The sequence below is a fragment of the Salvelinus sp. IW2-2015 genome, linkage group LG4q.1:29 (assembly GCF_002910315.2).
Source record: "Salvelinus sp. IW2-2015 linkage group LG4q.1:29, ASM291031v2, whole genome shotgun sequence".
NCBI lineage: Eukaryota > Metazoa > Chordata > Actinopteri > Salmoniformes > Salmonidae > Salvelinus > Salvelinus sp. IW2-2015.
Window position 1 is genome coordinate 17,249,303 of NC_036842.1, and position 27,074 is coordinate 17,276,376.

General features: G+C 42.6%; 1 protein-coding gene across 2 annotated transcripts in view; it reads right to left on the reverse strand.

Moving 5' to 3' along the window:
* Nucleotides 1–27,074, reverse strand: part of mcc (MCC regulator of WNT signaling pathway) — a 190,064-nt gene that overhangs the window by 99,020 nt on the left and 63,970 nt on the right. For both annotated transcript variants that reach the window (XM_023983948.2, XM_023983949.2), the window contains one exon: nt 25,695–25,837. In XM_023983948.2, coding sequence (XP_023839716.1) covers nt 25,695–25,837 — 143 coding nt within the window. The remainder of the gene's footprint in view (nt 1–25,694; nt 25,838–27,074) is intronic.

Here is a 27,074-nt window from a genome sequence, read left to right on the forward strand (position 1 = left end):
TATGGTTTATTGTATTTTGTCGGCGTAATTTTTTATTCAAGAAAATGTACGCTCACCACGCTGCACCTTGGTCCTCTTATTCCAACGGCCGTGACAGAACTTCCCACCAACAAAGGACCAAGCAGCGTGGTAAGGAGGAGCAGCGTGGCCAGGGGTATGAGACAACCTGGGAGGAGGTAGAGAGGTGGTCGGTCGACCCAGGGAGAGAGCTAGAGCCCGCCTGGGATTCTATGGAGCAGTGCAAAGAGGGATACCGGAGGATGGAGTCGGCGAGACGAACACGGCTGGCAAGGAAGCCCGAGAGGCAGCCCCCCCCCAAAAAAAAACAATTGAGGGGGGGCACACGGGGAGTGTGGCAGAGTGTTATGCGGTGGAAAGTGAAACCTCCACACCAGGTCGTAAATTTGAGCAGGAGAGAACTCTCTCTCTACCCTTTAGTATCAACCAAAGAAATTCGGTTGTCTAGAGAGATTTTTGCCGCCCCAAAACTCTAACGTTAAAAAAGTGAATCATGGAACAATATTTCTAAAGTAACGATATTGTCACGCCCTAACCTTAGAGAGCCTTTTTATGTCTCTATTTGCTTTGGTCAGGGTGTGATTTGGGGTGGGCATTCTATGTTTTGTTTTCTATGATTTTGTGGTTCTATGTTTTGGCCGGGTATGGTTCTCAATCAGGGACAGCTGTCTATCGTTGTCTCTGATTGGGAACCATACTTAGGTTGCCCTTTTTCCCTCCTTTCGGGGTGGGTAGTTAACTTTGTTTGTGGCACTAATGCCCTGTAAGCTTCCCGGTTGTTTTTCGTTTGTTGTTTTGTTGGTGACATTTTGAAATAAAACGGAAAATGTACGCTTACCACGCTGCACCTTGGTCTTCTTCCAGCAACGGCCGTGACAGATATGGGAAATGGTCAGTGGGGAGACATAGGAAACTAATGTCATATTGTTTTTCATTTTGTGATGTTATTAAAAACGGTATGGACCAAATACTGTAACTTGGAAAGGATACCCATATTCATCCAATATGTTGTGAATACAATATGAAAAATGATTAAAGTATTTTTGTTAAGATATGAAAGAGCTTTTAGCACGGGTAAGAGAGAACTTCTAATCATATCCTTTTCACATTAAGTAGCAATGCCCCGAGTGAGGTCAGAGAGCTTGTCAGCATGATGGAACGCCACTTTTAGCCAGAGTGCATAAAAAGCCTTTGTTACGAAATTAACATTAGACCAGGAAGCGTGAGGCGAGAGCTACATGTTTTAAATGGTTGAAACTCTGAATTTCAACACGAGGTGAAGAAATACTCACCTTCCTTTAGACCAGAGAGACGAAGAGCTGCAGCTCATGTCTATTGTGGTCCGAATCCTGAATACCAACACGAGGAGGAAGAGGTGAGAAGCTCATCTCAGACAATCACTGGTACAGCTGTCTTAAGTCAGATATTGAGAAAAGCTCATCTAAGTGAGACTATCCTACTACGCTCATCACCAATGGGAACCGTCGGCATGGCCTTTCGGACAATCAGAGCCATACAGCTGGAAGGCTAACAACTTTCCGAGAAGGCTTGGTTCCGACCGAGATAAACGACGAACAAAGGCATTTCACACGTAAATACATTCATGATTTCTTATTCCAAATTGGCGGCGGTTCGTGTGCAAAGTATATGTTTAATGGGAGAATAGTTATAGAATGTTTACGTTTTTCTCGGTCTCTCGCTGTGTAAAAGCCGTCATATTTTGTCAGTCCACTAGGGACCTTTCTCTCGTGTAAAGTGTGTATGTAAATTCTGTGTTATTATTTAGTTAGCAAATAAATAATTAAATCCATGTGTAGTGCTGAATAATGAGCAAGGCTGGGGGTTTTGCAGATCCAAGAACGTTACGATAGTTCAGAATGAGTATTTGATAAGAAGTACAGTGCCTTGCAAAAGTACTCATCCCCTTTGCATTTTTCCTATTTTGTTGCATTTTTATTTGGATTTCATGTAATGGACATACACAATAGTAATGGACATACACAATAGTCCAAATTGGTGAAGTGAAATTTAGAAAAATAACTTGTTCCAAAAAATTCTAAAAAACTGAAAAGTGGTGCGTGCATATGGATTCAACCCCTTTGCTATGAAGCCCCTAAATAAGATCTGGTGCAACCAATTACCTTCGGAAGTCACATTATTAGTTAAATAAATTCCACTTGTGTGAAATCTAAGTGTCACATGATATGTCACATGATGTCAGTATATATACACCTGTTCTGAAAGGCCTCAGAGTCTGCAACACCACTAAGCAAGGGGCACCACCAAGCAAGCGGCACCATGAAGACCAAGGAGCTCTTCAAACAGGTCAGGGACAAAGTTGTGGAGAAGTACAGATCAGGGTTGGGTTATAAAAAAAAATCTGAAACTTTGAACATCCCACAGAGCACCATTAAATCCATTATAATTTTTTTTGAAAGAATATGGCACCACAACAAACATGCCAAGAGAGGGCCGCCCACCAAAACTAACGGACCAGGCATTTAGGGCATTAATCAGAGAGGCAACACAGATACCAAAGATAAACCTGAAGGAGCTGCAAAGCTCCACAACAGAGATGGGAGTATCTGTCCATAGGACCACTTTAAGCCATACACTCCACAGAGTTGGGCTTTACGGAAGAGTGGCCAGAAAAAAGCCATTGCTTAAAAAAAAAAATAGCAAACATGTTTGGTGTTTGCCAAAAGGCATGTGGGAGACTCCCCAAACATATGGAAGAAGGTACTCTGGTCAGATGAGACTAAAATGTAGCTTTTTGGCATGAAAAACATCCCCACAGCATGATTCTGCCACCAACATGCTTCAGGTTTTTCCATCAGCAGGGACTGGGAAACTGGTCAGAATTGAAGGAATGATGATGGCACTAAGTACAGGGAAATTATTGAGGGAAACCTGTTTCAGTCTTCCAGAGATTTGAGACTGGGACGGAGGGTCACCTTCAAGCAGGACAATGACCCTAAGCATACTGCTAAAGCAACACTCGAGTGGTTTAAGGGGAAAATTGAAATGTCTTGGAATGGCCTAGTCAAAGCCCAGACCTCAATCCAATTGAGAATCTGTGGTATGACTTAAAGATTGCTGTACACCAGCAGAACCCACCCAACTTGAAGGAGCTGAAGCAGTTTTCCCTTGAAGAACGGGCAAACATCCCAGTGGCTAGATGTGCAAAGCTTATAGAGACATACCCCAAGAGACTTGGAGCTGTAATTGCTGCAAAAGGTGGCTCTACAAAGTATTGACTCAAGTTCTGTTTTTTGGTCTTATTTCTTGTTTGCTTCACAATTAAAAATATTTTGCATCTTCAAAGCGGTAGGCATGTTGTGTAAATGAAATTATACAACCCCCCCCAAAATCTATTTTAATTCCAGGTTGTAAGGCAACAAAATAGGAAAAATGCCAAGGGGGGTGGATTTTTTCACAAGCCACTGCAATGATTAATAAGATGACTTATTGATGAAATTGAAATAGGTAAAGACCTTATATAGCTTAATTCGGGAGATGGTAACTCTCTAAACATCTTCTTCCGTGGTGCCCCAAATCCTAATGAGTTAATTATACATTATTAATTTAAAATCGGGTAACAATTAAAGATAGTTAGTGGATTAAATAACAGTCATCAGATTAATGAATGTAAAGTCACGACAACTGTATATAGACATAATGACTGTTCACTGTGTATTGTTAATTTCACTTGCTTTGGAAATGTAAACATATGTTTCCCAAGGCAATAAATGTGAGTGAGAGAGAGATAGAGAGAGAGCGCAGCGTGTAAAAGAATGCGAGAGAGCTTGGCCATGACTTTGAACACTGCTGTTTTTCCTCTACTCCTCTCCTGAGAAACTCCGTGGGAGCCGAGGATCTGAAAAAAGCCAACATGGCTGCCATGTGCTGCCAAAGGACACAGAGATGACTGCGACATCATGAACTAGTCCTCTAGCCAGCTTTCTCACCTCATGATCCCTGAGAAAAGAAACTGCAAAGAATATGATTCTGATTCTGTTTGGTTCTGGCCAGTTTATAAACCGAGGACTTTGTTTGACTCACATGCACATCTGTCCAGGACAGTTCTTGTATCCAGCTGATTTTAAAAAGTATACTGAACAACAATATAAAAGGCAATATGCAACAATTTGAACGAAGTTCATATAAGGAAATCAGTCAATTGAAATACATTCATTAGGCCCTAATCCATGGATTTTACATGACTGGGAATGGGCGCAGCCATGAGTGGGCCTGGGAGGGCATAGGCATACCCACTTGGGAGCCAGGTCCAGCCATTGCAGCGCCAGGCCAGCCAATCAGAATGAGTTTTTCCCCACAAAGAGCTTTATTACAGACAGAAATATTCCTCCGTTTCATCAGCTGTCCGAGTGAGTGGCAGGTCTCAGACAATCCCGCAGGTGAAGAAGCCGGAAGTGAAGGTCCTGGGCTGGCGTGGTTACACGTGGTCTGCAGTTGTGAGGCTGGCAACAACTCTGGTGGACATTCCTGCAGTCAGCATGCCAATTGCACACTCCCTCAAAACTTGAGACATCTGTGGCATTGTGTTGTGTGACAAAACAGCACATTTTAGAGTGGCGTGTTATTGTCCTCAGCACAAAGTGCACCTGTGTAATGATCATTCTGTTTAATCAGCTTCTTCATATGCAACAAATGTCAACTGGATGGATAAACTTGGCAAAGGAGAAATGCTCACCAAATTTGTACGCAAAATTTGAGAGAAATAAGCTTTTTGTGCGTATGGACAATTTCTCAGATCTTTTATTTCAGCTCATGAAACATGGGACCAACACTTACCATGTTGCGTTTACATTTTGGTTCAGTATACACTGCCTTATGCTGTGGTGTTTCACTGGAAGTGGTTGATTCCAACATATGTGATTCTTATTATGAGTGGAGTGCATTGTAAAAGCTTAGAAGGCTTACAATGACATGCCAATATATAGTGTTCTGTATCTGGCCTTTAAAGTCAAACGCTCTTTTGTATCGTAAACAAAATGCTGACACAGCTAAATTATGTGGACAAGACACATACAGTACCGGTACTGTAAAAAGGTGTAAAAGATGCTTACTACCACAGTAAATACCTGTCCTTCAATGGAGGGTAAAAGCCTAGGGAAGGAAAGTTAAGATCGTATCTGGACCTTGAGTCTCAAATGAGGGGGAATCCATATTTTAAAAGGCTGAGTGGGAGCAAGCGGGCCCCCAAGGACGCGCCGGTGTGTGCATAGAAAATCCTTCACGGAGCCCCGCATTGAAACAGCAATGCAATACATTTGTTCAATTTCTCTGTAAAACAGACAGATTTCATTAGAGGAAAGAGGAGAGGAGAAATTGAGAGGGTGGGAGGAACGAGTGCTCTGAGCTGAGCTGAGCTGTGATGCTTTTTCTGCTGCGTCTAGGTCTCCTTTGAGGACCCGCCAGAATTAGTGAGGCTGGTTAGGTCGGCCTGGCCATTTTTCGCTCGATTCATCTCGCGGTCTAATCGCATTACGGTCCTAACTAGCTTCAGCAAGCCTTGGGAGGACACCAGATTTGATTATGTGTCTAAAAGCGCTCAACGTATTGATTCAGATGGCTGCCCTAACCGGCGCACCATCCATAGTTTGGTTCAGAAAGCAGAACTCAGTTCGCAGCTGGAAAATTCAAAGGGTTCATTCTTGCAGGAGCAAGGATAAATACACGTGTCTTGCCACTGGTGCCCAGTAATGTCTTCTTCTCCTTCAGACTTCCCTGAATAAACTTCCTGGAATTAGAAATGGTACGTGCGAGTGTCTGTCAATGCAGTGGCCTAGCGACAAAGCATCAGAGAACATGTCTATATTTGAACTGATCGCCGCAGATCTTTCAATCCAACGGACATGGTGGACCATAATTACAGCTTAGAGCCTCTGTGCAGAGAATTTTTTTATTCATTCAGATTCAGTCTTAGTTCTCTGCCTAGAACAGGTTCACACTAGGACACATTTACTAGAGATTTGGCAATAGACTCAAGATCTCACAACTTTTTCGGGATCTAATAAAAAACATGAAACCGAATGAAAACTAAGAAACATACAGCTTTGTTAAGTCACTTCTTTCTTCCTTCCTCCTCACTAGATACCTTTTTGTATCGTATTGACTGTTATGGGTCAGATTCAATAAAAATGTATGTAAACCTGCCTTAGTAATAATAAGCAATGATGCACCCCAGTCTGTTAGCCACCAACACAGTCATGTGGAAAGGCTCAAAAGGTACACAGAAAACGCACAAAACACATAAACCAAATGACAGAAAATATTTTTTTAAATCATAATAACAGGACCCAGCTGACTGACCCGCCGTCTCAAGCGGTCACGTTCCTCCCGGATGGCGTTCATGGTGGCCTTGGTGCGGTTCAAGTCCTCCTCCTTGGAGCACAGCATGGCCGTCAGGCTCTCGTTCTCTTCCCTCAGGCCGGCCAGCTCCTTCTGCCAGTGCATACGCTCCTCCGACAGGCTGGGGTAGAAGTCCCGGCCCAAGGCCCCCTCGATCTCCTCCACCGTCTGGGGGAAAGGAGGAAAGAGTGGGAACATTATTTTATTTTAAAGTGCCTTATGTACAGTTGAAGTCGGAAGCTTACATACACTTAGGTTGGAGTCATTAAAACTCGTTTTTTAACCACTCCACAAATTTCTTGTTAACAAACTATAGTTTTGGCAAGTCGGTTAGGACATCTACGTTGTGAATGACACAAGTCATTTTTATAATTCACTGTATCACAATTCAAGTGGGTCAGAAGTATACATACACGAAGTTGACCGTGCCTTTAAATATCTTCAAAAATTCCAGAAAATGATGGCATGGCTTTAGAAGCTTCTGATAGGCTAATTGACATTATTTGAGTCAATTGGAGGTCTACCTGTGGATGTATTTCAAGGCCTACCTTCAAACTCAGTGCCTCTTTGCTTGACATCATGGGAAAATCAAGAAAAATCAGCCAAGACCTCAGAATGAAAATTGTAGACCTCCACAAGTCTGGTTCATCCTTGGGAGCAATTTCCAAATGCATGAAGGTACCACGGTCATCTGTACAAACAATAGTACGCAAGTATAAACACCATGGGACCACGCAGCCGTCATACCGCTCAGGAAGGAGACGCGTTCTGTCTCCTAGAGACACTCCTAAAAGTGCAAATCAATCCCAGAACAACAGCAAAGGACCTTGTGAAGATGCTGGAGGAAACAGGTACTAAAGTATCTATATCCACAGTAAAACGAGTCCTGTATCGACATAACCTGAAAGGCCGCTCAGCAAGGAAGAAACCACTGTTCCAAAACCGCCATAAAAAAGCCAGAGTACGGTTTGCAATTGCACAAAGATCATACTTTTTGGAGAAATGTCCTCTGGTCTGATGAAACAAAAATAGAACTGTTTGGCCATAATGACCATCGTTATGTTTGGAGGAAAAAGGGGGAGGCTTGCAAGCCGAAGAACACCATCCCAACCGTGAAGCACGGGGTGGCAGCATCATGTTGTGGGGGTGCTTTGCTGCAGGAGGGGCTGGTGCACTTCACAAAACAGATGGCATCATGAGGGTGGAAAATTATGTGGATATATTGAAGCAACATCTCAAGACATCAGTCAGGAAGTTAAAGCTTGGTCGCAAATGGCTCTTCCAAATGGACAATGACCCCAAGCATTCTTCCAAAGTTGTGGCAAAATGGCTTAAGGACAACAAAGTCAAGGTATTGGAGTGGCCATCATAAAGCCCTGACCTCAATCCTATAGTCTGGAACTAAAAAGCGTGTGAAAGTAAGAAGGCTTACAAACCTGACTCATCTGTCAGGAGGAATGGGCCAAAATTCACCCAACTTATTGTGGGAAGCTTGTGGAAGGCTACCTGAAACGTTTGACCCAAGTTAAACAATTTAAAGGCAATGCTACCAAATACTAATTGAGTGTATGTAAACTTCTGACACACTGGGAATGTGATGAAAGAAATAAAAGCGGAAAGAAATAATTCTCTCTACTATTATTCTGACATTTCACATTCTTAAAATAAAGTGGTGATCCAAACTGACCTAAGACAGGGAATTTTTAGGAATTGTGAAAAACGGAGTTTAAATGTATTTGGCTAAGGTGTATGTAAACTTCAACTGTGTATAGGGTGTTGAGATTGAGATGAATGGTAACAATTCTAGTAACCAAATGTGAGTGACTGTGGGACTCTGGGACTCATTGGACTCATTCTCTGGGACTCATTGAATTGGCATCACAAGGAAAAACAATTTGGTACCTTGTAGTAGCCCCAAGAAAGAGACAAGAAAATTATATCAGAAAAACTAACAAGGAGACAAAACAAAAGTGAGACAGACAAAACAAGAAAATCTAACATGTCAGGCACATTCGTTTTTGCACAGGATTTTACCCTACATATTAGTTCACAATTTGTATGTTAATAATTTGTTGGTAGTGTAGTCCATCACGCGTCTCAATTTACATGAGTAGAACAAGTATCCAAGACTATGATTTATGTACATGTGACTTTTTCATTTTTTTATCTAGTGTAAGAAACCCTGATCTCTCAAAGTGCCCATATTTCAGAGTGTATAACTGTGTATGTGCGTGCGTGCGTACGCGAGTGTGAGATATGGCAGATGGTTAGAGTCTATGACCATGTCGGTCTTTACAGATCCTCATCTCTGATGCCAGAGTGATTCATAGGTTTGTAGTGGGCTTACAGACACGCTTGAGTCCCGCCTTCATCTCCTCTCCACCCCCGAGAGTCAACCTCTCTTATCCCTCCATCCATCTATCCCTCTCATCCCTCCATCCATCCATCTCCCTCTCACAGCTCCCAAACAGAGCGAGAGCGATAGAGAGAGAGCAGGAGAGAGGGGGGGGGAAGTTTGATGAAGAGGAAATTGGTTTAAACAGTGAAAGGAAATGGAATGAGCTTCCCAAGTCTCATCGACTGCTGTAGATCTCACACCAGGCCAGCTATGGAGCAAAAGTTTTGCATTTGTATTAGGATACTGAAATGGAATTTCATATTTTGGAATTTGCAATACACAAATTGAATCATAGAATTCATAATTTGGAGTTGTATTTCACGATTTGAAACTGAATTGAATAAATATTTAATTCTGTTATAAAATTCAATTGAATATTTACAGTGCCGTTTTTATTTAATTCATACATTTTAAATCCAGGCCGTAACACAACAAAATGTGTTATAAGTCAATGGGTATGAATACTATCTGAAGGCACTGTATTCAGAACCCTTGACTTTTCCCACATTTTGTTACCTTATAGCCTTATTCTAAAATGGATTAAATCTACACACGATACCCCATAATGACAAAGCAAAAACAGGTTTTCAGAAATATCATATTTACATAAGTATTCAGACCCTTTACTCAGTACTTTGTTGAAGTACCTTTGGCAGTGATTACAGCGTTGAGTCTTCTTGGGTTTGACGCTACAAGCTTGGCACACCTGTATTTGGGGAGTTTCTCCCATTCTTCTCTGCAGAACATCTCAAGCTCTGTCAGGTTGGATGGGGAGCGTCGCTGCACAGCCATTTTCAGGTCTCTCCAGAGATGTTCGACTGGGTCTGTTTGGGCCACTCAAGGATATTCAGAGACTTGTCCCGAAGCCACTCCTGCGTTGTCTTGGCTGTGTGCTTTGGGTCGTTGTCCTGTTGGAAGGTGAACCTTCACACCAGTATGAGGTCCTGAGTGCTCTAGAGCAGGTTTTAATCAAGGATCTCCCTGTACTTTGTTCTGTTAATCTTTCCCTCGATCCTGACTAGTCTCGCAGTCCCTGCTGCTGAAAAACATCCTCACAGCATGATGCTGCCACCACCATGCTTCCCTGCCAGGTTTCCTCCAGACGTGACGCTTGGCATTCAGGCCAAAGAGTTCAATCTTGGTTTCATCAGACCAAAGATAGAACTGCTAAAGGGGGTGGAGTTGCGATCTCCTGCAGAGATAGCCTGCACAGGCACCCTCATAGATATCATCCTGACCAATCCTGCCCTCTAATTACACCTCTGCTGTCTTCAACCAGGATCTCAGCGATCACTGCCTCATTGCCTGCGTTTGTAATGGGTCCGCGATCAAAGAACCACCCCTCATCACTGTCAAACGCTCCCTAAAACACTTCAGCGAGCATGTCACGCCCTGACCATAGTTTGTTTTGTATGTTTCTATGTTTTGTTTGGTCAGGGTGTGATATGAGTGGGCATTCTATGTTGTTTGTCTAGTTTGTCTATTTCTATGTGTTTGGCCTGATATGGTTCTCAATCAGAGGCAGGTGTTTTCGTTGTCTCTGATTGGGAGCCATATTTAGGTAGCCTGTTTTGTATTGTGGGTTGTGGGTTATTGTTCCTGTTCCTGTGTTCCTGTGTTTTGTGTTCACTATACGGGACTGTTACGTTTTCGTTCGTTTGTCGGTTTATTGTTTTGTTCGTTGTTTAAGTATTCGTATTAAAATTAATACTCACTACGCTGCATCTTGGTCCTCCTCTCTTTCGCCTGACGAAGAACGTGACAGAGCAGGCCTTTCTAATCGACCTGGCCCGGATATCCTGGAAGGATATTGAACTTATTCCGCCAGTAGAGGATGCCCTGTTATTCTTTAAAAGTGCTTTCCTCACCATCTTAAATAAGCATGCCCCATTCAAAAAAGGTTGAACTAAAAACAGATATAGCCCTTGGTTCACTACAGACTTGACGGCCCTTGACCAGCACAAAAACATCCTGTGGCGTACTGCATTAGCATCGAATATCACCCGCGATATGCAACTTTTCAGGGAAGTTAGGAACCAATAAACACAGGCAGTTAGGAAAGCAAAGTCTAGCTTTTTCAAACAGAAATTTGCATCCTGTAGCACTAACTCCAAAATGTTCTGGGACACTAAAGGCCATGGAGAAAAAGAGCACCTCCTCCAAGCTGCTCACTGCACTGAGGCTAGGAAACACCATCACCATCGATAAATCTACGATAATTGAGAATTTCAATAAGCCTTTTTCTACGGCTGGTCATGCTTTCCACCTGGCTACCCCTACCCCAGTCAACAGCTCTGCACCCCCCACAGCAACTTGACCAAGCCTCCCCCATTTCTCCTTTACCCAAATCCAGATAGCTGATGTTCTGAAAGAGCTGCAAAATCTGGACCGCTACAAATCAGCCGGGTTAGACAATCTGGACCCTCTCTTTCTAAAATTATCCTCAGCAATTGTTGCAACCCCTATCACTAGTCTGTTCAACCTCTCTTTCATATCGTCTGATATCCCTAAAGATTGGAAAGCTGCCGCAGTCATCCCCCTCTTCAAACGGGGAGACACTCTAGACTCAAACAGTTACAGACCTATATCTATCCTACCCAGCCTTTCTGAAGTCTTTGAAAGCCAAGTTAACAGATCACCAATCATTTCGAATCCCACCGTACATTCTCCGCTATGCAATCTGGTTTCCGAGCTGGTCATGGGTGCACCTCAGCCACGCTCAAGGTCCTAAACGATATCATTACCGCCATCGATAAAAGACGACCTCGGGCAGTCTCTATGGGGGTGCCACAGGGTTAAATTCTCGGGCCGACTCTTTTCTCTGTATACATCAATGATGTCGCTCTTGCTGCTGGTGATTCTCTGATCCACCTCTACGCAGACAACACCATTCTGTATACTTCTGGCCCTTCTTTGGACACTGTGCTAACAAACCTCGAGCTTCAATGACATACGACACTCCTTCCGTTGCCTCCAACTGCTCTTAAATGCAAGTAAAACTAAATGCATGCTTTTCAACCGATCGCTGCCCGCACCCGCCTGCCTGTCTAGCATCACTACTCTGGACGGTTCTGACTCAGAATATGTGGACAACTACAAATACCTAGGTGTCTGGCTAGACTGTAAACTCTCCTTCCAGACTCACATTAAGCATCTCCAATCCAAAATTAAATCTAGAATAGGCTTCCTATTTCGCAACAAAGCATCCTTCACTCATGCTGCCAAACATACCCTCGTAAAACTGACTATCCTACTGATCCTTGACTTTGGCAATGTCATTTATAAAATAGCCTCCAACACTCTACTCAGCAAATTGGATGTAGTCTATCACAGTGCCATCCATTTTGTCACCAAAGCCCCATATACTACCCACCACTGCGACCTGTATGCTCTCGTTGGCTGACCCTTGCTTCATATTCGTCGCCAAACCCACTGGCTCCAGGTCATCTATAAGTCTTTGCTAGGTAAAGCCCCACCTTATCTCAGCTCACTGGTCGCCATAGAAGCACCCACCCGTAGCACGCTCTCCAGCAGGTATATCTCACTGGTCATCCCCAAAGCCAACTCCTCCTTTGGCCGCCTTTCCTTCCAGTTCTCTGCTGCCAATGACTGGAACGAATTGCAAAAATCACTGAAGCTGGAGTCTTAGATCTCCCTCACTAACTTTAAGCATCAGCTGTCAGAGCAGCTTACCGATCATTGCACCTGTACTCAGCGCATCTGTAAATAGCCCACCCAACTACCTCATCCCCATATTGTTATTTATTTTTTGCTCCTTTGCACCCCAGTATCTCTACTTGTACATTCATCTTCTGCACATCTATCACTCCAGTGTTTAATTGCTAAAATTTTATTATTTCGTCACTATGGCCTATTTATTGCCCTACCTCCCTAATCTTACTACATTTGCACACATTGTCTATATATTTTTCTATTGTGTTAATGACTGTATGTTTGTTTATCCCATGTGTAACTGTGTGTTTGTGTCGCACTGCTTTGCTTTATCTTGGCCAGGTCGCAGTTGTAAATTAGAACTTGTTCTCAACTGGCCTACCTGGTTAAATAAAGGTGAAATATATATATATATATATATATATATATATATATATATATATTAATACTCTTGTTTCTCATTTTGGCAAACTCCAAGCGGCTGTCTGGAAGGTTCTCCCATTTCCACAGAGGAACTCTGGAGCTCTGTCAGAGTGACCATTGGGTTCTTGGTCACCTTCCTGACCAAGGCCCTTCTCCCCTGATTGCTCAGTTTGGCCAGGTGGCCAGCTCGAGGAAGAGTCTTGATGGTTCCGAACTTCTTCCATTTCAGAATGATGGAGGCCACTGTGTTCTTTGGGACCTTCGATGTTGCAGAAATGTTTTGGTACCCTTCCCCAGATCTTTGCCTCGACACAATCTTGTCTTGGAGCTCTACTGACAATTCCTTCGACCTCATGGCTTGGTTTTTGCTCTAACATGCACTGTAAACTGTGGGGGCTTATAGAGAGGTACCTTTCCAAATAATTTCCAATCACCAAATTTACCATAGGTGGACTCCAATCAAGTTATAGAAACATCTGGATGATCAATGGAAATAGGATGCACCTGAGGTCAATTTTGAGTCTCATAGCAAAGGGTCTGAATACTTGGGTAAATACGGTATCTGTTTTTTATTTTTAATACATTTGCAAAAAAATATATACAACTTTTTTTTCTTTGTCCTTATGGGGTAATGTGTGGCGATTGATGAGGAAAATGTTTTATTTAATCAATTTAACAAAATGTGGGAAAAGTCAAGGGGTCTGAATACTTTCCAAATGCACTTAACATTCAGTTTTAATATGGCAGATATTGCATTCATTGTTCATACAAACTATGATTTGAAGTTTTCAAAGTTTCATATATTCAACTTCTTGGATGCATTCAAATTCAGTTCTCTAAATTCAGATTCAAAACCAGAGATAACAGCCTGGGCTCTATATTATATAAAGTACGGTTTTATAAGCCCAGCTACTGCTATGGAACATGTGGAGTAACTTAAACTTGTCTGTGCCGCATGAACACCCAATATCAACAAATGGCCTTGGAGAAGATACATATTTGCCTGTGTGGTATTCTTTTTATAGGCTTAGTCAATTGTAATGGATTGGGTCCACACACAATGGGATACTGTGGCCCAATCCCAAACCCATCACTAGACCCTTGGCTGACTCCTCACAAATCTGAAAGGACTGGCTATGTCGGTGTAGGAATCAGCTCCACCTCTCATACTCACTGGATAAGTGTTTCTATCAAATTACAAAAATTATGTTATTATAGATGTGTGAAAGAGACACCATTAGGATACTCAGTCTAGAAAAGAGGGATCTGTTTTGGGATTAAGCCTCACAGCTGGAACTGTGAAGGTGTCTATTTTTCTTCCCGCAAAATGTAACTGGGTTAGCATTAAGTGGTCAGACTAGCACTGGTTGTGTCCACTGTGATCAGCCAACAAAAGGGGGTGAAATTGATAGCCAAGTTCAATTAGTTTATTAGAAAATGTAGATCACTAAATAAACGTTAAACATTGGTACCTTGATTTCTCTTTCTTTACAGTAATATGTCTCTATCTGTCCTCTATTGCAGCTCTGACACAATGGTTTGTGATGGAGGTCCATTCAGGCTGATAACATAAAGCCAAGTAAATCCATTCTCCCACCTTATAGTGAGTGGGCTATGACAGTCACTAACTGAATGCCAGTTACAGTGATTGTCTGTTACGCCTTTAACAGTCTTAACACGATTGACATACACTATATATACAAAATTATTTGGACTTCCCTTCAAATTAGTGGATTCTGCCATTTCAGCCACACCCGTTGCTGACAGGTGTATAAAATCGAGCACACAGCCACGCAATCTCCATAGACAAACATTGGCAGTAGAATGGCCTTGCGAAGAGCTCAGTGACTTTCAATGTGGTATCATTATAGGATGCCACATTTCCAACAAGTCAGTTCGTCAAATTTCTTCCCTGCTAGAGCTGCCCCGGTCAACTGTAAGTGCGGTTATTGTGAAGTGGAAACGTCTAGGAGCAACAATGGCTCAGCCGCAAAGTGATAGGCCACACAAGCTCATAGAACCGCCGAGTTCTGAAGTTCGTAAAAATCGTCTGTCCTTGTTTGCAACACTCACTATTGCCTTCCAAACTGCCTCTGGAAGCAACATCAGCAAAATAATTGCTATATTTCTCTGTCCTTCACTTTGCCTCTCTCCTTTCTCTACCTCTTTCTTTAGCATAACTGTCTCTCTCGCTCACGGTTAATTTCTCTACATCTCTGTCACATTCTGTGTCCATAGGTCTACTTCCCTTTCGTTCTCCCTCTCTCATTCTCCCATCTTTCCCTGTGTATGTGTGTGTGTGTGTGTGTTGTATTATCTGTTTGCGAGGAAAGAAATAGCTAGCAGACTGAATTCCCCTTAGGACTGCTGACACTCCCATCGCTACGGAGACGACAGCCAGGCAGACAGGTTTCCATTACCAGAGCTGAGGCGTCACCGTGGGGACCACCATCAGGCCCCTCATCAGTCTATGACATCAGTCTGAATCACACAGGCGTCCCAGGCTGAGACGGGCTGTTACTGGTGGGTACAACCCAGGGTCACCCCAGTACCCCTGCTGACAGATTACTGGAAGTGGCTCAGGTCTTCAGCAGGACAGTTCAACGTCACACAACAGTTATATTATAACTAATCTCACTGTATTTTCCATTTACCTTTCTTTAAGCGTCTGTGAATGCATTTAATAGGAGATGTTTGTACCAGTATTAGGTTAACCTATTTTCATCTATCCTGCATGTTTTTCTTTCGCTCCGTCCGCTCTTTATCCTCCTTCGCGCTTTCCTAACAATAAATTGTGTTTATATGGAAGGAAAATTATTTCCTAAAACGAGTCTCAGTATTAGCCACTAGTCATTTTCTGGTGTCTTACCTTGATGGCAAGGTCACAGTGTTGGCTGGCGGTGGTCAGCTGTTCTATGTGGCGGTCGACCTCGGCCACAGATAGGCTGCATGTGCTCTTCTTCCTCCCACACAGCACGCTCTCCAACCCCGTCAGAACCCGCTGCAGTTCTGAGTTCAGGTCACTGCAGTTGTCTACAGGGAGAAAGCACAGGTCCGGATCAGACTGGTCTACGAACATATTCATGTTTTAAAGCCTAATGTAATGTAATGTCAGGCAAACGGAGTTCAGGCCACTGCAGTACAGGGAAGAAGTCCAGAGTCAAACGGATCTGGAATCAGATGAATGAATTCTAGTGTGCAGGATGCTGGTCAAAATAATAGGACTAGAGCCAGATATACTGATCTAGGAACAAATAATCAAACCTCAATGTGGCTAGAACAACACAGCTACTGTAGTCTGCATGAGCAAGGTGACCTTGGAGCATAGTGTTGATGTTTTGTGTGCTACGGCCACTGATAACAGCCATGTACTAAATGCTAATGGTTTAACTGAGTGCCTGAGGGTGACTGGAGGAATGCTGCTGGCATGCTGCAGGCTAGTAACGCACTCATTAAACCGCATCACACACACATCTGCTGTTTAGAGAGAACATAACACACACCACAACTATTTGAGAGAAAGACAATGATACAAGGACAATTATTTTTCATATAATATGACAATATTGAAATATAGTACATTTATACACAGCGAACTACAGATAACACCTGTGGGAATCAAACCCACAACCCTGGGTTGCAAGGCAAGCAGCAAGCTCCAACCAACTGAGGTATGTAGGGCTTTCCACGACTAAAAAAATTATCTTGGTCGACCAAGGGTCGTCTGTTCTTTCGACCAATCGATTGGTCAACATTTTTAAACGTGTATTTTTCCATATATACAGTGGGGAGAAGAAGTATTTGATACACTGCCGATTTTGCAGGTTTTCCTACTTACAAAGCATGTAGAGTCTTGTAATTTTTTATCATAGGTACACTTCAACTGTGAGAGACGGAATCTAAAACAAAAATCCAGAAAATCACATTGTATGATTTTTAAGTAATTAATTTGCATTTTATTGCATGACATAAGTATTTGATACATCAGAAAAGCAGAACTTAATATTTGGTACAGAAACCTTTGTTTGCAATTACAGAGATCATACGTTTCCTGTAGTTCTTGACCAGGTTTGCACACACTGCAACAGGGATTTTGGCCCACTCCTCCATACAGACCTTCTCCAGATCCTTCAGGTTTCGGGGCTGTCGCTGGGCAATACGGACTTTCAGCTCCCTCCAAAGATTTTCTATTGGGTTCAGGTCTGGAGACTGGCTAGGCCACTCCAGGACCTTGAGATGCTTCTACGAGACCACTCCTTAGTTGCCCTGGCTGTGTGTTTCGGGTCGTTGTCATACTGGAAGACCCAGCCACGACCCATCTTCAATGCTCTTACTGAGGGAAGGAGGTTGTTGGCCAAGATCTCGCGATAACTGGCCCCATCCATCTTCCCCTCAATACGGTGCAGTCGTCCTGTCCCCTTTGCAGAAAAGCATCCCCAAAGAATGATGTTTCCACCTCCAACGCTTCACGGTTTGGATGTTCTTGGGGTTGTACTCATCCTTCTTCTTCCTCCAAACACGGCGAGTGGAGTTTAGACCAAAAAGCTTGATTTTTGTCTCATCAGACCACATGACCTTCTCCCATTCCTCCTCTGGATCATCCAGATGGTCATTGGCAAACTTCAGACGGGCCTGGACATGCGCTGGCTTGAGCAGGGGACCTTGCGTGCGCTGCAGGATTTTAATCCATGACGGCGTAGTGTGTTACTAATGTTTTCTTTGAGACTGTGGTCCCAGCTCTCTTCAGGTCATTGACCAGGTCCTGCCATGTAGTTCTGGGCTGATCCCTCACCTTCCTCATGATCATTGATGCCCCACGAGGTGAGATCTTGCATYGAGCCCCAGACCGAGGGTGATTGACCGTCATCTTGAACTTCTTCCATTTTCTAATAATTGCGCCAACAGTTGTTGCCTTCTCACCAAGCTGTTTGCCTATTGTCCTGTAGCCCATCCCAGCCTTGTGCAGGTCTACAATTGTATCGCTGATGTCCTTACACAGCTCTCTGGTCTTGGCCATTGTGGAGAGGTTGGCGTCTGTTTGATTGAGTGTGTGGACAGGTGTCTTTTATACAGGTAACGAGTTCAAACAGGTGCAGTTAATACAGGTAATGAGTGGAGAACAGGAGGGCTTCTTAAAGAAAAACTAACAGGTCTGTGAGAGCCGGAATTCTTACTGGTTGGTAGGTTTTCAAATACTTATGTCATGCAATAAAATGCAAATGAATTACTTAAAAATCATACAATGTGATTTTCTGGATTTTTGTTTTAGATTCCGTCTCTCACAGTTGAAGTGTACCTATGATAAAGAATTACAGACCTCTACATGCTTTGTAAGTAGGAACACCTGCAAAATCAGCAGTGTATCAAATACTTGTTCTCCCCACTGTATACACACCCTACAGTATGTGTTTTCATCAAATCAACCATAAAACACACACGTGACAAGACCGAGCTGGACCACAATTGATTTGATTGTGCTGGCCGGGCTCCTCCTGCTGCAGCGACCACCACAGAACATCAACAGTGTTTATTGCGTTGTCTATGTTGCTGAAGCTGTAACATAATTACAGCCATTTCTGACTGAAAAGTTCTGTTACCGAAATCCCTCATTTATTTAGGAAAAACATTTCCTATTGCCTCAACCCTGGCTCTTTTTACGTGACACGTATGCATCGCATAGACGTGACCAATAGGGCCTGACCTATAGCAGATCATAATCACATCAATAAACTGGTTATAACAAACTCTGAACACCATAACACATGACAGCAAAATGGATGCTGACGTGACAAATAAACTCTAAACTGGGGAATGTTTGGTTGCTCAGGAGGAAAAGGGGGAAGTCAGGTGTGGAATACATTTTACTAGTTGTGGAAAGTACTGGAGTACAAGCAAAATAAAGTAAGGAGCAAGCCCTGAGTGCATATTATGTTTGCCAAACAGGTGCTGTTAGATTCCAATATAATTTTAATAAATTATAAGCGTACCAGAGAGTCTGTAGTAAATTTCCACCGGTCTAATGTCCATTGCTCATGTTTCTTGGCCCAAGCAAGTATCTTATTATTATTAGTGTCCTTTAGTAGTGGTTTCTTTGCAGCAATTCAAACATGAAGGCCTGATTCAGGCCTGATTCAGGCCTCTGAACAGTTGATGTTGAAATGTGTCTGTTACTTGAACTCTGTGAAGCATTTATTTGGGCTGCAATTTCTGAGGCTGGTAACTCTAATGAACTTATCCTCTGCAGCAGAGGTAACTCTGGGTCTTCCATTCCTGTGGCGGTCCTCATGAGAGCCAGTTTCATCATAGCGCTTGATGGTTTTTGCGACTGCACTTGAAGAAACTTTCAAAGTTCTTCACATGTTCCGTATTGACTGACCTTCATGTCTTAAAGCAATGATGGACTGTCTATCACTTCCGCCGAAGTCGGTCCCTCTCCTTGTTCGGGCGGCGTTCGGCGGTCAACGTCACCGGCCTTCTAGCCATCGCCGATCCACTTTTCATTTTCCATTTGTTTTGTCTTTGTCTTACACACCTGGTTTCAATTTCCCAATTACTTGTTCATTATTTACCCTCTGTTCCCCCATGTTTGTTTGTGAGTAATTGTTTATTGTATTGCGGTCCGTATTTGTGGTCTTGTATTTATACGACGTGTATTGTTATATTATATAGTAAAATTACTTTCATTACTCTTATCTGCTGTCCTGCGCCTGACTCATCTCACCAGCTACACACAGATGCATTACACTGTCGTTTCTCTTTGCTTATTTGAGCTGTTCTTGCCATAATATGGACTTGGAATTTTACCAAATAGGGCTATCATCTGTATACACCCCTACCTTCTCACAACACAACTGACTGGCTCAAACGCATTAAGAAGGAAAGAAATTCCACAAATTGACTTTTAAGAAGGCACACCAGTTAATTGAAATGCATTCCAGGTGACTACCTCATGAAGCTGGTTGAGAGAATGCCAAGTGTGCAAAGCTGTCATCAAGGCAAAGGGTGACTACTTTGAAGAATCTCAAATTACTTCATGATTACTACATGATTCCTTATGTGTTATTTCATAGTTTTGAGGTCTTCACTATTATTCTACAATGTAGAAAATAGTAAAAATAAAGAAAAACCCTTGAATGAGTAGGTGTCCTAAAACTTATTTGCAAACATTTCTAAAAACCTGTTTTTTCTTTGTCATTATGGGGTAGTGTGTTGATTTGTATTTGTATTTATTTATTATGGATCCTGGGGTCCAGCAAAATTAAGGCAATTTATACGATTTTAAAAACATTACAATACATTTACAGATTTCACAACACACTGTGTGCCCTCAGGCCACTACTCCACCACTACCACATATCTACAGTACAAAATCCATGTGTACGTGTGTGTAGTGCGTATGTTATCGTGTGTGTGTATGCATGTGTCTGTGCCTATGTTTGTTGCTTCACAGTCCCTGCTGTTCCATAAGGTGTATTTTTAAATCAAATTTTACTCCTTGCATCAGTTACTTGATGTGGAATAGAGTTTCATGTAGTTATGGCTCTATGTAGTACTGTGCGCCTCCCATAGTCTGTTCTGGACTTGGAGACTGTTAAGAGACCTTGTGGCTTGTTTTGGGGGGCATGCATGGGTGTCCGAGCTGTGCGCCAGTAGTTCAAACAGACAGCACGGTGCATTCAACATCTCAATACCTCTCATAAATACAAGTAGTGATAAAATCAATCTCTCCTCCACTTTGAGCCAGGAGAGATTGACATGCATATTAGCTCTTTATGTACATCCAAGGGTCAGCCGTGCTGCCCTGTTCTGAGCCAATTGCAATTTTACTAAGTCCCTTTTTTGTGGCACCTGACCACACGACGGAACAGGAGTCCAGGTGCGATAAAACTAGGGCCTGTAGGACCTGCCTTGTTGATAGTGCTGTTTAGTTAGAGCGGTGCTTTATTATGGACAGACTTCTTCCTATCTTAGCTACTGTGGTATCAATATGTTTTAACAATGACAGTTTACAATCCAGGGTTACTCCAAGCAGTTATATCACCCCAACTTGCTCAATTTCCACATTATTTATTACAAGATTTAGTTGAGGTTTAAGGTTTAGTGAATGATTTGTCCCAAATACAATGATTTTAGTTTAAAAACTATTTAGGACTAACTTATTCCTTGCCACCCACTCTGAAACGAATTGCAACTCTTTGTTAAGTGTTGCAGTCATTTCAGTTGCTGTAGTAGCTGACATGTATAGTGTTGAGTCATCCACATACATAGATAGATACACTGGCTTTACTCAAAGTCAGTGGCATGTCATTAGTAAAGATCGAAAAAAGTAAGGGGCCTAGCAGCTGCCCTGGGGAATTCCTGATTCCACCTGGATTATGTTGGAGCGGCTTCCATTAAAGAACACCCTCTGTGTTCTGTTAGACAGGTAACTCTTTATCCACAATATAGCAGGGGGTGTAAAGCCATAACAAATACATTTTTCGAGCAGCAGACTATGATCGATAATGTCAAAAGCTGCACTGAAGTCTAACAGAACAGCCCCCCCAATCTTTTTATCATCAATTCCTCTCAGCCAATCAGTCATTTGTGTAAGTGCTGTACTTGTTGAATGTCCTTCCCTATAAGCATGCTGAAAGTTTGTTGTCAATTTGTTTACTGTAAAATAGCATTGTATCTGGTCAAACACCATTTTTTCTAAAAGTTTACTAAGGGTTGGTAACAGGCTGGTTGGTTGGCTATTTGATCCAGTAATGACTTTTGGTTCCCTCCAAGTCAAATCAAAGTTTATTTGTCACGTGCGCTGAATACAACAGGTGTAGACCTTACAGTGAAATGCTTACTTACAAGCCCTAACCAACAGTGCAATTTTAAGTAAAAAATAGGTATTAGGTAAACAATAGATAAGTAAAGAAAGAAAAAATATACAGTAAAATGACAGTGAAAATAACAGCTGTGAGGCTATATACAGGTGGTACCGGTACAGAGTCAATGTGCGGGGGCACCGGTTAGTCGGGCTAATTGAGGTAATATGTACATGTAGTTATAATTAAAGTGACTACGCATAGATGATAAACAGAGTAGCAGCAGTGTAAAAGAGGGGTTGAGGGCACACAATGCAAATAGACCGGGTAGCCAATGTGCGGGGTACCGGTTAGTCGGGCTAATTGAGGTAATACCTACATGAATGTATAGTTAAAGTGACTATGCATAGATGATAAACAGAGCAGCAGCAGAAGAGGGGTTGGGGCACACACTTTCTAGTAGGCTTAGATTGAAGATATGGCAAATAAGAGTGGCAATATCATCCGCTATTATCCCCAGTAATTTTCCATTCAAGTTGTCAGACCCCTGTGGCTTGTCATTGTTGATAGACAACAACAAATTATTTACGGAATTCAAAATTACAATGCTTGTCTTTCATAATTTGGTCAGATATACTTGGATGTGTAGTGTCAGCGTTTGTTCGTGGGGCATCTTTTGCCTCATCCCTTAACCATCCCTTTTTTCAATTCCTCATCAATCCATAGGGATTTAACATGTTTTACAGTCATTTCCTTAAATGGGTGCATGCTTATTAGTAACTGGAATAAGCAATTTCATAAATGTATCAAGTGCAACATCTGTTGTTTGCTCCTCATTACACACCACGGACCAACAAACATTCTTTACATCAACAACATAGGAATCCCTACCAAACGTATTGTATGACCTCTTATACACTATATTAGGCCCAGCCTTCGGAACATTGGTTTTCCTAGATATGGTTACTATATTGTGATCACTACATACGATGATTTTAAAAAATTCAAAAGCTTCCTTTTAAATTTTTTTTATAAGGTTGTAACGTAACAAATGTGGAAAAAGTCAAGGGGTCTGAAAACTTTCCGAATGTACTGTACCATTTCAGTAGCCTTAGAGTGATGGACTGTGCCATCCCCACTGCCTCCACAATGGATCAGTCCACTCAGGCAGGCGCCAATCAGATAGGTGTCTTGTACCCCATGATTGAAGCAATTGTTTTTGCTACTGCCCGACTAAAGAAATCTTGGTCGACCAACAGCCTATCGGTAAACAATCAACCAGTCGACTAAATGGGGTCAGCCCTAAAAGGCATGTACCACTTTCAAAGCTTCAATTCCCTATTCACTGTGTCAACTTCATATCTCCAGAGGGAATCAAATTGGCTCATCAGAAACTAATTTAAATTTGCATATAAATAAAAGCCCTGCAAAGCATCTAATACCGCCATGCCGATGGTGAGCACCTGCTGCCATACTGCATCCACAATGATGATGATGATGATTATTAGTATCTTCCCAGACCTAGACAAACATAGCCTGGGTACATTGTGTGGAATATGAAAATGTGGAGAGCGACTGAGACGTTTTTGCATATGTCCCCTCTTTTCCTACCGCTGAAGGGGCAAAGTAAATGCAGGTTTTGCAAACAATTCTAAAGTAATTAGTGCTGTGTGAACGAACGTGATGATTAACAAAACTTATATTCCTGTTTCCTAAATTATTTCCTCACTGGTGAAATCCTTTTGTGTGTGTGTGTGAGGGGATAAGATTGTCCCGGCTACAGCTAGAGACAAAGACCTGTAATGAATGAAAAATGTGTTTTTCTTCTCTCTCTCTCTGCTCAACGTTGAGGATAAGGAAGAAGAGAAACCAATGAAGCTCTTTACCATTGACAAGTGATTGCTGGGTGCACTCAGCACCATTGATAGAGGGGAGTATAAATAGCGTCTCGAAGGAACTGCTGCACGGACTCTGCTGAATCAATTTTCCATTGTGGGAGTGTGCATGCGAGCACAAATGCGCACACACACAGTCACATACACACACGCACATAACTGCTCCTCATTCGATCTCCGCTAGAAGCCGATAATTGTGTATTGGGTGCCATCAACCCTACACCAGTTGGTTGGCCACAGGCCATCCATCAAGGGAGGACATGCACAGATACTGTAGGTCACAGAGTACATCTATGGGCACAGATAGGTAACAGTCTCTCCATGGGAGAGATGATTCATATGAACCACTGATCGAAGCAGTTATTAGTGAAACAGAAAAGCGAAGATTAGCCTGAGAGCATAAACACATTCATTCTACTGATGGAGAGGAGCAAACTCCAGCTTGGCTGTGAATGTGTCCACTAAACCATAGAATGAGGGTATTCAGAGCAAGTCAAACTCATTTATAGGAGTTGTATGTGGGTTTACAGTCAAGCACTACAGTGTCCTTTCTTACCCATGTTGGCGGTCGTCAGGGTGGAGTGGTTTTCAGCCAGTGAGACGGAGGCCACGTCCTGGTCGAGGCTGCGTCCGTCCTCGTTGACCTCGTGCTGGCTGTGGCTGAGCTCCGAACGCAGCTCTGAAAACTCATCCTCCTCCCTGAGGGGCAGAGGGTCACTGAGTTATGTCGGAGTTAGGGCAAAGTGATATGACACTAGCCTTGTTGACAGATGTGTTTGTGGTTCGATAACGATGTAATTTCCTGGCATGATGGCAACCAGGCGAGTCAGCTAAAGCATAAAACTGATTTGGCAACCAGGCGGGTGTGACAATTCCCTGCTAAGTTTGTTTTTTACTTCAATGTTGTTGTCATGACCACACACACACACACACACACACACACACACACACACACACACACACACACACACACACACACACACACACACACACACACACACACACAGCCTGTCCCCCCCTCACATTAACAAAGTTGAGAGATCATATTTTCTTTTCTGACAAGCAGTTTCAACTCGCTATTTGCGTTTGAGGTTTGGTCCACATGGACACTGGAACACATTGAGACATTATTCTACTGTAATAGAGAAGTTACCTTTTCTAACGATACCATTTTTATGTCTCAACTACTCATGTAGTTGCATGCAGAGCAGACACTACTAAAACGAGAGTATCAATGAACATTGATTCTGGAAAATTCATGCTCAGTTTGTCGTGCGTGGCATTGGGGTACCACGTACCGCTAGCAGCATTTTAGCTAAAGACTGTTATACTTGCTGTCTAGTCTGTGTTTTATAAATGTGCAATAAGCATACAACACAATTAGATAAGGAATTGGCAACTCGTTCTCAGTCTGAGAAATAAGGCAGGCCACTTGATTTCAACATCTCAACAAAGTGGACAGGCTAGCATGCTGTTCAAACAGTTGGAGACGGACAGACGGGTGTGTTCATAACAATTCAACTGTTCTACCTTGTTAGCTAACGGATAGATCCAAGTTGGCTAAACTTGAAATATACAGATTAGCTGGCACGTTAGGCTTGAGAGATTTTTGATGAGACCAGTTTTAATTTTCTATAGCCTAATGCCTGCTACAAGAAGTTAGTCATTCCTTGTGAATGTGCATTATGCTTGGTTCTAGTTAAATTTGTAACAAAATAGGGCATTTTCATAGACAGACGTGAAAGCCAGATCAGTGATTATTGCAACAAAAAAAACAGGTTAAACTATTTTGATAACATTGAATTATTAGTGGGTCTTATGGTTGTGGAAGGCTTATATTTAGCCTAGGTATAATTTCACAAGCCCTGAATTCATTAGATTATTGCTGACTCTTTGAAATTCAGTCTATTTGACTTTTACAACAAAGCTTATCTAGAGAAAATATATATATATTTTTTATTGAGATATATATCATGAACTGCTCGTAAGTTTGAAAAAAATAGAGATAAGATTTTTAGGCCATATCGCCCAACCCTAGTCTGCATACCTGCCTATGTGCGCATGTATGTGTGTGCTTGTGTGTGTTAGTGTGCATTTGTGTCTACCACCCACCTGATGGTAGAGCCCTGTAGCAGGTCTATCTTCTTGTTGAGCTCAGCGATGATGCTGTGCAGCTCTGTGATCCTCTCCTCGTATCTTAGGGTGGTCCGCTCCTGAACGTCCTCATGCTCCCGCATCAGATAGGACTGCTCACACTGACAAAACACACGCATACACATTAACCCAAGACCGTGTTATCCCACTGAGCTAATGCCTTGATATCTGAGAGGCAACCTATTCGGTTATTTGAGAATTATGAAAGGAATGCAATCTGAAAACATCCAACATTTCTTAACTGACATCACAACTTAGAGATTGAATCATGTTACTGTAAAAAGCCACCATTCAAAACCCATAACAATTCAAAACCCACCATTCAATGCTGAAGTGTGGAGAATGGCATTTTAACAAAAGGTATCTTTCTACACAGTCGCGTGTAATTTGGAATGGGAATAAATCCAGAGGAAATTCTCTGCTGGGTTGCCAGATTGTTGTCTCTGGCGTACAAATGCACACACACACACACACTGCACCGTTGTGTACAAGGTCAGGCCTAAGGGCTTTTCTGGGGATTCTCTACATGGAGCTCAGAGGCTGGGAGAGAGGGAAAGGTATCCGCTTTCCACTCAGCTATATTACAAGTGAAGGGGGAGAAGAGGTGTGTGTGTGTGTGTGTGTGTGTGTGTGTGTGTGTGTGTGTGTGTGTGTGTGTGTGTGAGAGATCTGGCTTGAGCGTGTGTGTCATACTATGCTTCCTAGAATGACCTTAGAATGACCTTTCCTGGCCTGCGTCGGAGGTTGAACGTGAAAATGAAACAAAGACAGACAGAGGGGTCTTCCTAGTGCTTTATACAATTGGACATTAATCAAGCACTAAAACCACTACAAGACAAAGGAGATGATTGTGGACTACAGGGCTGCAGTGAAGCAGGTTGAGAGCTTCAAGTTCCTTGGTGTCCACATCACCAACAAACTAACATGGTCCAAGCACACCAAGACAGACAAGAAGAGGGCACGACAAAACCTATTCCCCCTCAGGAGACTGAAAAGACTGAAAAGGAAGGCCCTAAAAATTGTCCAAGACTCCAGCCACCGTAGTCATTAGACTGTTCTCCCTGCTACCGCACAGGAAGCGGTACCGGAGCACCAAGTGTAGGTCCAAGAGGCTTCTAAACAGCTTCACCCCCAAGCCATAAGACTCTTGAACATCTAATCAAATGGCTACCCAGACTATTTGCATTGCCCCCCCCCCCCCCTTCTACGCTGCTGCTACTCTCTGTTATTATCTATGCATAGTCACTTTAATAACTCTACCTACATGTACATATTACCTCAATTACCTCGACTAACCGGCGCCCCCGCACATTGATTCTGTACCGGTACCCCCTATAT